This window comes from Rhodotorula paludigena (genome assembly GCF_050403205.1).
Source record: "Rhodotorula paludigena JCM10292 DNA, Rt_paludigena_JCM10292v1_ctg16, whole genome shotgun sequence".
NCBI lineage: Eukaryota > Fungi > Basidiomycota > Microbotryomycetes > Sporidiobolales > Sporidiobolaceae > Rhodotorula > Rhodotorula paludigena.
Window position 1 is genome coordinate 151,798 of NW_027481442.1, and position 13,118 is coordinate 164,915.

Genomic DNA, 13,118 nt, shown 5'->3' on the forward strand with positions numbered 1-13,118 from the left:
AGAGAGAAGCTCGGAAGCGACGTTTCCCCCTTGCGAGCGTTGTCCCGGCCACCGGGATCGTCCCGTCCGCCTCTCCTCCTCCACCGCGACCGCGGAACTCGTGCAGGTTCCGAGCAGAGGACCGCGAGCTGTTGCACAGACCATGCAGCCCTACGTAACCTCTGCTCTGAGCGCTTCTCACCCAACGATGTCGAACTCGGGCTCTTCCTCCGGCGATCCGTTTCCAACGCATCTCGACATGCGCGGCCCTGCTCCCGCCGTCAGCAGGCTGAGCGTAGAGGCAGAAGACGGCGGACCGCGCAAGAAGCGCAAAAAGACGCTCCGGGCGTACGTCTTCCCGCCATCCCGCTCACATCGTCCCTGCCCGGGACGACCTGCCATCGTCCCGGACGAGCATCCGGAGCTGATCAGAGCTTGCCTGTCCGAAGCTGTGACCACTGTCGAGACAAGCGACTTCGATGCGACTACATTCCCGACCATGAACCGCCCCTCTGCACAGAGTGCCACAAGGTGCGCTCCCGGCTCTGCAGCTTTCTCTAACCCTGATCATGCAGCTGACCTGCAAATCGAGCCCTCAGCGCAAGCTTTCATGCGAGCTCATCCAGCCGGCAAAGATGGACAAGCGCAAGGCGGTCAAACTGGGCCTCATCCCACCCAAGGGATCCTCGGACGCTCCCGCTCCTTCGACGTCCGAATCGCTCAATGGCCTCGACATGCTTGCTCGCTGGTGCGTCGTGCCCCGGTCCCTGTTTCGGCGCCGGCTCTGAGAAAGGGCGGCCTGCTGATCTTGCCCGGGATCGTCCGCAGTGTCGATCGCGTCTCTGAGCGCATGAAGCAGGAGAAGGCAGAGACGCCAGATCCCGGTCTATTCACAACGTCCGACCTGCGCATGATGGGTACATCCCTCCTTCGGAGTACGCCCTGTGCACCGAGAACCTGACGTGTACTTGACCCGACAGGCGAGACCTGCGTTGCTCAGCTCCTTGCCGAGTTGCAGCCGAGCGACGACTTGCGCGCAGTCGACCAGGAGTTCGGGCACCGTCGTGCAACAGATGGCTCGGTGCGGTGCTCAATACCGAAAGACCCTGGTGTCATGCCGCCGACCGCGCACCTTTCTAAGGAGACAGTCATGAGCTGCACGTCCGCCTTCTCTGGTCTGATTCCAGCTCGAGAGACTGACGTACGGCCCTTGCGCAGTGCTCGAACACTTTATCAACGAGGTCCTTCCCGTCTTCCCCGTCATTACGCCGGAAGAGCTTCGCTCATTCGACTCGCTCTCGCCCATCACGCTTCTCTCGGCCTGTGTCATCGCCGCTGGCTCGCGCAAATTCCCTTACTCGATCTTCAACACTGTAAGGGCCTACTGGCAGACGGCCCTCGCCATGAGCGACGTCTGCACGACGTCGAGCCTCGCCAATCTCCAGGCGCTGCTCATCATGACCATGTCTCCTGAGCCGCACGGCGCAACGGCCTCAGGCGGCGGGTCTACCAGCTTCCTCAAGACGGGCGTTTTGATTCGTATGGCGCAGGATCTGGTGTGTTCAGACGGTCTGACGTTTGGCGCCTCGAAACGCTGGTCCTGACATTCACTGCGTGGCGTCCAGGGCCTTCATCATGCGCCTGCGAGCGACTTGACGTCTCAAGAGAAGAACACGCGCATGCGTCTCTGGCTGTGCTGCGTGATGGCAGACCGCTGGTGCGTGGCTCGTCGCGACGTCGGCCTTCTCTTCTTGCACAGGCTGACGGGGCAGAATCTGCAGGTTCTCGGCGTCGTTCGGCCACTTCTCGCTCATCCACCTCGACGACTGCTACGACTATTTCTCCGAGCCGCACGAGCAAGACCCCTATCTCGTCACGCTCTTCGAGCTGAGCGAGCTACTGAACCGCGCTCGTGAGTCCCCCTTTCCCCAACTCCGGGCCCTGTCGCATCTCACGCCTCTCTCTATAGTCCGCGCGATTGACCGGGTCCGGCTACACCGCACGACGGACGAGCAGCTCGAGGCCATCCTCAGCGATTTCGATGCGTGGCACACCAGCATTCCGCAGCACCTGCAATTCGCAGGCCCGGACTCGACGCTGCAGGGAGGGTTGTTGCATCTCATGCTCGTCGCTTTTGAGGTGCGTCATCGTAGAGCACCGTGAAATCGCTTCTGCGCTGACAAGCTCGCTCACGGCGCTCCCGCAGGGTGTCTTCCTTCGCCCGTTCGTCAAGCAAAATCGAAACGTCCCCTCTCACATCCACTTCCGCCCGTCGGCCGCCCGGTGGTTCTCGATTGTTCAGCGGTCGCAGTCCGCGATTCACTGGGTCTTCCAGAACGGCCTCGCGGTGCTGGACAGCATCATGTGGATCTTCTACGGACTCTCAATGGCCGGTGCGTACTTTGCGGCGTGCGCTCGTGCGGAGTCGTCGCTGAGATTCTCGCTCGACTCGTGCAGCATCCGTTCAGTGCGTCTCGACAGGCACTTGACCCTCTCGCGCGACTTCTGCTGACTCAATTCGAGCAGGTTCTTTGCGCACACCAAGTCGCCGCAGCTGTGCTACCTGCAGGCCCTCGAGACCGTCAAGCAAGGTCTCGCCGCCTGGACGCTTGGGACCGAAGACGGACCTTTCTCGACGCGCCAAAAGGTCTACAAGGTCGCAGCGCTGCTGTATCATGCGGCAGTCAGGCGCCATCAGGCCGTCGCCGCGCAGCAGCAGCTGCCGGACCTGCCCTGGCTCGGCGAGCAGACGAGCGAGACAGGGTTGCCGGTTCCGCCGGATCTGGCGGTCAAGCCGCTATCGGATGCTGATGCGGACCCAGGTGCGTCTTGTGAGAGCGCAAGCAAGTGTTCCAACTGCTGACTCGCCATTCAACAGGGACTCCCGTCACTCTCGTAGACCCGTTCGCCTGTCCTTCCCTTACGCCCACCCTTTCTGCCGCACCCGCCCTGCCCGACCCTTTCGCGCTTCCGCCTCCGACCGCAGCAGGTTCTTCTGCGTTGTTGCCGACACTCGCACCCGAGATCCAGAACGAGTGGCAAGGATGGTGCGACAGTCTGTTGTCGACAGAGGATTTCGACTTTCTCAACGGGGCTGCATGGGCGGCGCTTCCGAGCGTGCTGTAGACTCACTGCAGTGATTGCTTATGCATATCTAGTTGTTCATTGCGGAACAGGGCGAGTCGGAAAGAGCCCTTCCAGAGCCGGGTCTCTCGCGCTAGACCGTTCGTGCGCGAGCTGTGGGGAAAAAGCCGAGCTGTCAGGCTAGCTGCACAGAGGCGAGCGATGTGGAAACGCACTGATGTTGAGAGAGCCTCGTCGAGAGCTCGCGCAACCGAACGAAGCGCCTCCTTCAGGTGCTGAAGCGCCTCTCGCCCGTCTGCCTCGCCCAGCCTTCTCGCGCCCTCGCTCTCCCGCGCTGCGATCCAGCACATCCCGATCGCCGCGCCGATGCGACCCTCCCATCTTGCCATGCGCGGCTTCGCATTCCGCACGACCGCCTCGAGCGCGTTCGCAGCCCGTCGCATCATCTCGACCGTCTCGCCCGTCCAGGTCCCCTCGCCGGTCCCGCCGCTCGTTGCAGTCCCGCTCAAGAGCTCGCACAGGTGAGGCACGAGGATCTGGAGGAACCGGATCGAGCCGCCGCGCAGTGCGTCGAGGAGGGCGGGGAGCGCGGCGCACGAGACGGTCTCGAGCGCTACGTGCGACGACTTGAATTCCCAGGTATGGATGACCGAGCTGGATAGAAGCGTGCAGAGGGCGTCGAAGCGCGCAGAGTCGTCGGCGGCTGGAGATGGGGGCGGTGGAGGGTACTGCTGGTTGAGCAGCTTGAGCGCCACGGGATGTGCGCGGGCGAGGAGTCGCGGGGAAAGGGGATCGCTCAATGCCGAGAAGGCATTCTCGAGAGACTGTTGAAGGACAGGTTATTAGTGGCCGCCCAGCACGCTTGCACCGTCAGCGAAAGACGACGAACCTTCTCAAACACCTTGCCAACGCCGGTCCGCCGCAACAGGCTCTCGTCCGTCTTGTCGAGCAGCGAGTCGAGGAGAGACATGCCGACGAGCTTGTTTCCCGACTCGAAGTCATCGAGGTAGGCGAGCAGCGGAGGCAGAAGCAGTGGCCAGACGTCCTCCACTTCGCCAGGCTGTACGCACAGCTCAAGTCAGCATGCTGATTGCCCGCCTCCTTTGAGCGCCAGCAAGGCAACGCGCACCTCGAGAGCCTCGATGACCACCTTAACGACATTCGCCAGTCCCGCCTGTCGCCTCCAGCTTCTCGCATCCGCCTCGCTCTCGTCAAACCAATCGTTCAGCCCGCTGTCACCTCCTCGGGGCCTCGCGAGAACCCGCCCAGTCTCAGGATTGATCTTTGGATGGGACTTGAATGAGGGCGGGAGCGAAACGGAGAGGATGTGGCGCAGGAGCGGCAGGCGGATGTGCGGAGGATCGGTCAGGAGGGAAGAGACGAGGTCTGCACGGAGCATCGTGAGTTGAGACACAATCGTAAGGTGCATTCATCACGTACGCTGCGCCTGCCCTGCCGTGTCCGAAGCAGACAGATCTGCCGAGCAGTCGGGATGAACGTATCGGCCCGCAGCCAGAAGGAGCGCTGCCCGGACTTCGAGGTCGGGATGTTGCGGCGGGTTCGCTGGCCTGGTGAGCTTCCTGGCTAGCTGCTCGGCGGTTGTAAGTGACAGAGGAATCCCTGCGCGAAAGTGGTCGTGGGCGAGGCGTGTGTCGGCGTCTGCAGGAACCTGTTTTAGTCTCCGGTGGCGCATCCTGATCTACGCGTCGACAAACCGAGGTCCTCGTCCGCATAAGACAGGCTCAGTGGAGGCGTCAGGGCGGCCACAACTTCCTGGACACCATCTAAAGCGATCGACGTGGATGCGAACGACTCTTGCGCGGCGCCATGTCTCGTTTCCTCTGGTCCGTCAGGTCGGGGAAACAGCTTCGCCAAGGTCTACGGTCGCGTGTTCATCTGCATCAGTGCCTCATTAGCGATTAGAGGCCCGCGAACGAGCACGCACCTGCCGTGAGCCGGGAAAGACGAGTTCAGGCGTGTGCCCTACTGACGAGATGGTATCCATCGCCGTTCAGGACGTGGGACGTGCAGTATACTGCGGAACTGGTACTCAACACGCCTCGAGATCTTGACGAGCAGGGCGAAAACGCACAGGTTCAAGTCGAAGCGAAAGAAAGCAGCAGCGACGGAGGCGGGCAGGAGTCGAGCGATCAGATAGACAGACCAGGTTTGAAACAGCTCGGTGAGCGTGATAGGCAGTACTCTGGCTCGCTTAGCCGGAGCAGACGCGGTTGTCCGGCTCCAACGAGGGAAGCTTCCACCTCTGGCTTGACCACACCGCGACCGCGCCTTTTTCGAGCCGATGCAGAGTGCGTGACCCGAACTCAGGGCTCTCTGAGCTGTTGAGCTGATGCTTGCTCCTTCCGCAGGCCTCGCTGGGTACGGGAGCGGTAGCGACGATGAGGATGAGCGACCTGCGGCGCTCGCTGCACAAGCGCCTGTGGCCGGTCCAAGCAAGCTAGCAGCGCAGGTGAGACGCTCTCTCAAGTGCCGCGCCGAACAGACCGGGCGCACGCGACTGTCCTGCCTCCCTTGCTCTCCTCCAGGCTCCCGCTCACCTCTCGGCTGCGTCTCCAGCTCGTGCGTCTCCTTCCGTGCACTGCGTCCGAGCTACTACTCACCATTGTACAAGCTGCAGCTCCCGCCGCCCTGAACCGCATCAAGGGCGCCGCATCTCGCGGCCAGTCTCCCCTGACCGGCGTACGGCTCCCCACCTCGTCTTCCAACTTGCCGCGCCCGCCTCCGTCCCCTGCAGCTCTCGGCAAGCGCCGCGACTCTTCGCACAGTCCTCCGCCTTTCGCGCGAGCGGAGCCGACGTCAGCCGCAGACCATGATGAGCGGACTTCGGAAAACGGCATTGCGGGCGTGCAGCTCGATACGCTGGCAGAGTTCGGAATTCCGCCAGTACCTACCGGGCCGAGCAAAGCGAGCGTCGAGGTGCGAAGACCGCCCCTCTGTGCTCTCTCCTTGGCATACGCTGACGCGTGGGCCCCTCGTCTCGCAGGCCAAGCTCGCCAACTTCCACAACCTGCGCCTCTCGCGCGGCCTGCACTTCAACGACTCGCTCCACGCCTCGAAAGCATTCCGCAACCCGCGTATCTACGCCAAACTGGTCGAGTTCCTCGACGTCGACGAGACGGGCTCGAACTGGGATCGCGAGGTGTGGGACTCGAAGGACATCGGGGCCGACGCAGCTGCGAGTCGGATAGGCGCGCTTGCTCTCCTTGCTAACACTGACGGCTGCCTGTGCTGACCCGCTTGACCTTGTCCAGCCGAGCTGCAGAAGATCCGATCCGAAGCGAAATCGTCCGGCCAGCTCTCTGGCTCGCGCTCCTCCATCGCCTTCACGAGCAGCCGCGACGATCGCTCATCTTCCTCGCGTGGGGGAGGTAGTGGCGCCGGAAGGGACGACCGGGATCGGGGATCGAGAGGAGGAGGCGGGAAAGACGGCGGAAAACGCAGCCGATGGGATCGCGAAAGGAGCAGGAGCCCGCGGAGGCGATAGCTGCACGTTGAAGACGCACCTGCATTTGCTATCTCGCTATGTCAACGAGTCCAGCAGCCCGGTCTGGGATCTTCGAGATGCAGGTCTAGACAATCACGTCTACCCATCTCCGCTTTCGCTTTGTCCCGCTCCCTTCGCTGCTGCCGCCGCCGAGTATAAACCCTAGTACCTCCTGCCTGATCCTCGTGCGCTTGACTGGTCCGACGTCCTCGCCGTCATAGTTGACCCACTCGCTCCGAATCCCGAGCACGCGCAGGTCGAGCCAGCGCGTCTCCCAGTCGACGCTCCGGAACGCGACATGCGGGAGGTCGATATAGCTCAGATTGAGCGTGCGGAGTGTCGGCGTCGCCGAGGCGAGGAGCGGGAGGAAATTCGCGGGCGTCGCGAGGCGGTCGTCTGTCGTGGACGAGGCGGAGAGCGCCGAGGATGCGGACGGGGGCGGCTCGAGTGACTTGCCCGAGAGGGAGAGCGAGCGAAGGGAGAGGAGAGAGGAGAGGAGGTCGAAGAAGGTCGAAGTGAATGCGACGCGAGGGGTTGCGGTGAGGTTCAGCGTGCGGAGATGTGGAAATACGGGGATGAGTTTCGGCGGCGGCGGTATTGGCGTCTGTGAGCTTGGCCGCGATGATAGATCTGATGGCGGAACGGCGGTCGGATCGGCGGGCCGAAGGAGGAGGTTCCGCAGGGTGCGAAGGGAAACGATTGAGAAGGACAGGTCGAGCGAGTCGAGGTCGCGCATGCACGATGCCTCGTGAGGGCCGACGGACGCCTCCCAGTCATCTGCTTCGTCGTCTTCGTCGACTGCCGACGGCGTATCGTGGATCATAGCAACTTCGAAGCCATCGCTGACATCCGTTCGTAGGAGATGTCTCGCGCCCTCGTCCGTGAGAGGGTAAGGATTCCGCCAATCGGCAAGGACGTCGAGCAGCCGCACGCGCAGGTGATTTGGAAGGTACGCCACGTGCCCGAGGAGCAGGCTGTCGCTCCCTCGTGCGAGATCTGCTGCAATGACACCTCCCGCGACGCTCGAAAGCGTCTCGACCGCGCCTCGTTCCTTCTCCTGCCCCGGAAGCGGCTGCGCCAGCTTCTCGCGCTCAATCAGCTCGTGCGTGCGCAGCCAGCTGCCCTGACGATTCCGTCCGTCGACGGCGACATTCGGGTCTTGACCCGCGAGACTGCGCCAACTCGGCGGTGGAGGCGGGCCCGCCGTTCCGCGCCGAGGCGTCTCGTTCGTCACGCGGACCCTGCGCAGTGGCTGCACGGGTGCGAGCGCCGCGTCGAGCCATCGCGGCGCTTGAGAAGCCGGACGAGGCGGTGCAGCATTGAAGCGGGGTCGCGACGAGGCGCTCTCCTCGAGGCGGAGGCGGCGGATGCGGTCACTGAGCGACTCTTTGGGTGCTGGCGGGGCTGCAGAGCTCGGTCGGTGCGGGATCATGCCCCGCAGCGAGTGGCGGAAAGTCAACCTGCCCAAGATCACTCTTGCGCAGGACCGCACGCGCTGCTTCTGCAGATCTGGCGCTACGATTGGCTAGCCGAAGTGCATTTAGACTGTCTCGAGGTGCTCGCGCTATGGCTGCTGCTTCCACCGCTTCGTCGGGTCTCCCTCGTCTCGTCGGTGCGTCTCGTCGCATCGTGCGCACGAACCGCGCATCCGGCCCATCTGAACGTCGCACGCGTCCGCAGACATCGGTAGTAACCTGGGCGACCCCGTCTTTCGCGGCAACTACCACGGGAAGCAGGCCCACTCAGGTCAGCTCGCCCTTACCTCTATTCGTAATGTTTCCGCTGACTCTTTGTGTCTCTCTAGATGACTTCGACGACATCTTGAAACGCGCACAACGAGCGGGCGTCGGCATGCAGCTCTTGACGGGCGACTGCCTCGAGGGGAGCAAGGAGGTCCTCGAATTGGCTCAGAAGCATCGTGCGTCGGCGTTCCAAACCGCTCATCTCGCGTCCCTGACAAGTCTCTGCCCTATAGGTGGTCTCTTTGCGACGATCGGCTGCCACCCCTGTCGAGCGACCGAGCCTGATGCTCATCCCGGAGGGTTCGATGCGTACTTCGAGGCTCTCGACGAGCTGATCGCAGCGCACAAGGGGAGCAAGAGCCGCGCACTGGCTGTTGGCGAGTGCGGGCTGGATTATGACCGGCTACACCTTGCACCGAAGGAGGCGCAATTGCGGTGGGTCCCCCTGCACTCCAGACCGGGGTTGTGTACTGACCTCAGCCTCCCCATGCAGAGGCTTCCCGCCACAGCTTGAGCTGGCCTCGAAGCACAACCTCCCCCTCTTCCTCCACTCGCGCGCCTGCCACCCGGATTTTGTCGCCCTGCTCAAGGCACACGGCAAGCCTCTGCGCGGCGTCGTGCACTCGCACTCGGGCACGGCCGAAGAAGCGCTCGAGCTCATCTCGATGGGCTTCTACATCGGCCTGAACGGCTGCTCGCTCAAGACGGCCGAGAATCTCGAGGGCGTCAAGCGGCTCCCGCTCGACCGCCTTCTCATCGAGTCCGACTGCCCGTGGTGCGAGATCCGCCCATCGCACGCCTCGCACGCCCTCCTGGCCGACCTGAGCGCCGATCCCGCCAACCAGCACCTCAAAGAGCGATACCTCCCCGTGCAGGTCAAGAAGGAGAAGTGGGCGCAGGGCAAGGCCGTCAAGGGGCGCAACGAGCCCTGCGGGACGGGGCAGGTCGCGTGGGTCGTGGCCAAGCTCAAGGGCGTCTCAATTGATGAGGTGGCGAGAGTCACGACGAGCAACTTCCTCGAGCTGTTCAAGGGCGAGGTCGAGATGGACGATGGGGTGTGGGAGGATGGGCTGGAACAGGGTCACGGAGATGCACAAGAGGCGGAATCCTCGGGGCCGTAGATCCTGACGTCAAGAAACACACGAGCTGTGTGTACGACTGCCTTGAAGGATTGTGTGAAAAGATACGCGGAAGCCGAGGTTGCTGCAGCTCGGCGGTGCAGCGTGATTGCCCTCGCTACTTCCGCTCACTTGCACCTCGACCTCCATTCCTTCGGCGCTGCAGTTGCCTGGCAACGATCGCGACTGCACTAGGCGCTTGGCCCATCTGCTTGCCCATCCCGTGCCTCTCTCCCCATGTCCGCCCCGCCTCCGCCTCGTCGGACCGTCGCCTCGCCAGCCCCGTCTACCTCCGCCGAGCCGGCGAAGCAGGGGTGGAAGGACAAGGCGAAAGGATGGGGACTCAAGGGCTTCGACAAGGTCAGTCTTGAAGGCCTTTGCAGCCCGTGCGGCCTGCCCTGATGCAGGTGGGGAGATGAGGCTGACACCTCCCGCTCGCAGGCCATGATCGTGTCCGACAAAATTGGCGTACACGCCAACAACCTCGCCAAGCAGGTCGGCGGCGAGCGCATCTGGCCAACTTCGGGCGACTTTGCAGAAGAGATCGCCAAGGTGCGCCAATTCGCCCCGTACCTCCAGGTCCCGTGTTGCTCATCCTTCATGGCACTCTTCTGCAGTGCTGTCGTATCCTACGCGCTTTCACTGTTGATGGCATCGAGCGGACAGTCGAGGAGACGGACGCCAAGGGGCTCAAGAAGAAGGGAAAGACGTTCCTCAAGATCCCGGCAAAGCTCATTCAGCAAGCGAAGGGCATCCTTATTTACACGTCCTTCCGCACGGGCGTGGCGCCCTTCGGCGGGGCGGGCGGAGGAGGCGTCATCGTGGCTCGACTGCCAGACGGAAGTGCGTCTTGTGTCATTCTCATTCCCCTTCCATAACAGCGCTAATGCCGTCCCGTGTCCAGGCTGGTCGGCGCCCTCGGCTATTGCCCCTGGCAACTTCTCCGCGGGTCTCATGCTGGGCGTCGATATCTTTGACGCCGTCCTGCTCATCAACACCGACGCCGCGATGGAGACCTTCCTCTCGCACAAGGTGACGCTCGGCGGCGAAGTCGGCGTCACGGCCGGCATTTATGGCGCTGGTGGTGTGGCCGAGGCAGGCGTGACCGACCGCTCGCCCGTCTACTCGTACGTCAAGGCTCGTGGGCTATACGCGGGCGTCGAAGCGCTTGCGCAGGCCTACTTGTGCCGTTTTGACGAGAACGAGCGCGTGTATGGTTGCATGGGCGTCACGCAGAAGGAGATCGTGAGCCGCTTCTACTCTCCTTGGCGCACGGCGTGGCTCTACTCACGTGTCCGTCCCGCAGCTCACGGGCCACTTCCGGCCGACGCCTGAAGCCGCCCCGCTCTACGAAGCCCTCCGCGCCGCCGAGTCAGGCGCTGCGCAGCGGGCACACGGCGCCGAGTTCGAGTTCGAGCAGCCGTACGCGACGCACGACGCTGCGCACAGCGGTGCGACGCCTCTTCCGGGCACGCCTGTCGGCGAATCGCTCGAGGACCCGGCGACGGCGCCGCCGCCGGACTATGCCGTGCCGCCGATGGGCGACGAAGTCGTGGACGGCAAGAAGCGGTCGACGCCGCCGGAGCTGCCAGCGAGGGGCCCTCCGCCGTCGCTTCCGCCCCGGGGCTCTCCAGCAGCGGATACGTCTACGGCGTCCCGAGACTCGGTGTCAGAGGCGCAAACGACGACGCTCGAGCGAGAGGAGCAGCAGCAGTACGAGAATGACCTTGCCGCGGCGATGGAGGAGTCGCTGAAGGTTGACGGCGAGGGGTGGCAAGCGCCGCCACAGCTCCCGCCCAAGAAGGACTAGAGCGCGTCGGTTGACGCGGGATGGGCGTATGTATCATCCATAGGTGTCCCTGTATCGTTATGGTTGCTATCCGAGCCGAGAAAGAGGTCCGTGTTTCGGGCGTCCCGGGCGCGACGGACCTTCGGCGTCGGCGAGGGAAACGAAGCGCGCGCAGCTCGCTGCTGCTCATCCGTCTCGCGCCGCACGCGCTTGCGCAACCTGCACAAGGGCTACACAGAGTCCGACACACGCTTATCACACGCGCAGCAGCTCCCACGCTTGCTCTCTCAAGCTCTCAGTCAGCATCAGCTCCGGGAACGCCAATAATGGAACCAACGCCGCCCATCTCGCCGAGCGCGCTGCACCCGCCCCCGCCAAAGCGCCTCGTGCCTGCACGCCCACCGGTTGACCCCAACCTCCCGCCGAAGAAGGAGACGTGGAAGGCGTGGTTCGCGCGGCATGGAGAAACGGCGGCAGTCAAGGTCCGTCTCTCGCGTCTCCCGGGCTGAGCGATAGCTGACCCGGGTTCCGTGCAGGGTATCGCCATCTCGGACACGGTCGGCGGGCGGCTGAACGGGTGGGCGGAGAACTACGTGCGTGTTGTTCACCTCGGGAGGGGGCGGTGCAGGCTGGCTTCTGCCTGCTCCTGCGCCGGGTTCGGTGGCGCACGCGCATGCTGACGCTGTCTGACGGACACAGGCGGGCGCCGAGCGCTTCTGGCCGACGACGGGAGACGGGCCCGTCGAGATGGAGAAGGCCGCGCGGATCATCAAGGGTGAGTTTCGAGCCTTGCACACGCGCGACTGTCTCTCTGGGAGCGAGTAAGCTCACTGGTACCTATGTTCACAGCGTTCACTGTCCACGGTGTGGGCGTCAAGACGGAGAAGAAGGATGAGAAGACGGGCAAGAAGCTGCAGCGCAAGGTGATGCGCAAGATCCCGGCCAAGATCCTGCGACAGGCAAAGGGACTGGTCGTCTTCTCGTCAATGCGCAACGGCATCTTTCCCTTCGGTTCGTTTCCCCTCTTTGCCTTCCTCGCAGCAGTCGCTGATCTCCCTTGCGGTGTTTCAGGTGGCGCTGGCGGCAACGGTGTAATCCTCGCGCGACTCGAGGACGGCAGTGAGTCTTGTTATCGTCCAGAGCCTAGAACAGATGCTCATCTTCTTGAGCTTGCAGGCTGGTCTGCTCCCTCGTTTGTCTCGCCAAACAACCTCACCGTCGGCTTCATGGCCGGGCTTGACCTCTTCGACTGCATCCTTGTCCTTCGTACCCAGGCCGCCGTGGACACATTCTACACCCACAAGGTGACGATTGGGAGCGAGATTGCCGTCGCAGCGGGACCGTACGGCAGCGGCGCAAGTATCGAGGTTGGCGTCGACAAGCAGCCCGTACTGTCCTACATTCGCACGCGCGGCCTGTATGCGGGCGTCGAGCTCGTCGGGCAGGCGTTCTTGAGCAGGTGGGACGAGAACGAGCGCGTCTACTACTGGCCTGGCATCACGCAGAAGGTGCGGCTCATGCTCGTCGCGCGTGTCCCCGCGTCAGGTCTGACAGTCGTTGCACTGGCAGGACATCCTCACCGGTCGCACGCGTGCACCCCGAGAAGCCGAGTCGCTGTTCAACGCGATTGAGGACGCCGAGTCGGGCGCAGCGCAGCGCGCGCACGGCGACGAGAACGAATTCGAGGAGGTCATCGGCGTGTGGGACGACGGCGCGGTGATCGACCTCGAGCCGGGCGAGACGCTCAAGCTCCCGCCGACGCCTGAGCAGCTCGAGCGCGAGGAGGAGGACGAGGAGTGGAAGAGGCAACGTGAGGAGCGCAACAAGGGCAGGTTCCTGCGGTAGCCTATGAAGGTAGTCGCTTTCACATAGATTTACGCTCCCGCACGATACCCCTCGCC

General features: G+C 63.5%; 7 protein-coding genes across 7 annotated transcripts; 5 read left to right on the forward strand and 2 right to left on the reverse strand.

Moving 5' to 3' along the window:
• Window positions 1–142: 142 nt before the first annotated feature.
• JCM10292_003285 (uncharacterized protein) lies at window positions 143–3,105 on the forward strand (the record flags this gene model as incomplete). The annotated part of the gene is made up of 13 exons (XM_076648498.1): window positions 143–327; window positions 429–510; window positions 579–727; window positions 808–896; window positions 960–1,136; window positions 1,198–1,535; window positions 1,605–1,696; window positions 1,761–1,891; window positions 1,949–2,118; window positions 2,186–2,372; window positions 2,437–2,446; window positions 2,506–2,801; window positions 2,858–3,105. 13 exons carry the CDS (start codon window positions 143–145, stop codon window positions 3,103–3,105), a joined length of 2,154 nt encoding a protein of 717 aa, XP_076505938.1.
• A 36-nt stretch (window positions 3,106–3,141) lies between these two features.
• On the reverse strand, window positions 3,142–5,068 carry JCM10292_003286 (uncharacterized protein; the record flags this gene model as incomplete). Its single annotated transcript, XM_076648499.1, has 7 exons — window positions 3,142–3,216; window positions 3,279–3,887; window positions 3,953–4,123; window positions 4,193–4,449; window positions 4,504–4,722; window positions 4,779–4,836; window positions 5,009–5,068. The coding sequence occupies 7 exons, from the start codon at window positions 5,066–5,068 to the stop codon at window positions 3,142–3,144; spliced, it is 1,449 nt and encodes a 482-aa protein (XP_076505939.1).
• Window positions 5,069–5,365: 297 nt separating this feature from the next.
• On the forward strand, window positions 5,366–6,568 carry JCM10292_003287 (HCNGP domain-containing protein; the record flags this gene model as incomplete). The annotated part of the gene is made up of 6 exons (XM_076648500.1): window positions 5,366–5,372; window positions 5,433–5,533; window positions 5,610–5,643; window positions 5,702–6,000; window positions 6,068–6,272; window positions 6,336–6,568. 6 exons carry the CDS (start codon window positions 5,366–5,368, stop codon window positions 6,566–6,568), a joined length of 879 nt encoding a protein of 292 aa, XP_076505940.1.
• An 85-nt stretch (window positions 6,569–6,653) lies between these two features.
• JCM10292_003288 (uncharacterized protein) lies at window positions 6,654–8,000 on the reverse strand (the record flags this gene model as incomplete). The annotated part of the gene is made up of 1 exon (XM_076648501.1): window positions 6,654–8,000. The coding sequence occupies one exon, from the start codon at window positions 7,998–8,000 to the stop codon at window positions 6,654–6,656; it is 1,347 nt and encodes a 448-aa protein (XP_076505941.1).
• Window positions 8,001–8,134: 134 nt separating this feature from the next.
• JCM10292_003289 (3'-5'-exodeoxyribonuclease) lies at window positions 8,135–9,431 on the forward strand (the record flags this gene model as incomplete). Its single annotated transcript, XM_076648502.1, has 5 exons — window positions 8,135–8,180; window positions 8,249–8,314; window positions 8,373–8,486; window positions 8,544–8,745; window positions 8,804–9,431. 5 exons carry the CDS (start codon window positions 8,135–8,137, stop codon window positions 9,429–9,431), a joined length of 1,056 nt encoding a protein of 351 aa, XP_076505942.1.
• Window positions 9,432–9,665: 234 nt separating this feature from the next.
• Window positions 9,666–11,238, forward strand: JCM10292_003290 (uncharacterized protein; the record flags this gene model as incomplete). Its single annotated transcript, XM_076648503.1, has 5 exons — window positions 9,666–9,788; window positions 9,870–9,980; window positions 10,046–10,271; window positions 10,333–10,673; window positions 10,735–11,238. 5 exons carry the CDS (start codon window positions 9,666–9,668, stop codon window positions 11,236–11,238), a joined length of 1,305 nt encoding a protein of 434 aa, XP_076505943.1.
• Window positions 11,239–11,543: 305 nt separating this feature from the next.
• On the forward strand, window positions 11,544–13,062 carry JCM10292_003291 (uncharacterized protein; the record flags this gene model as incomplete). Its single annotated transcript, XM_076648504.1, has 7 exons — window positions 11,544–11,699; window positions 11,754–11,810; window positions 11,917–11,992; window positions 12,067–12,228; window positions 12,289–12,336; window positions 12,394–12,725; window positions 12,787–13,062. 7 exons carry the CDS (start codon window positions 11,544–11,546, stop codon window positions 13,060–13,062), a joined length of 1,107 nt encoding a protein of 368 aa, XP_076505944.1.
• Between the last annotated feature and the right edge of the window lie 56 nt (window positions 13,063–13,118).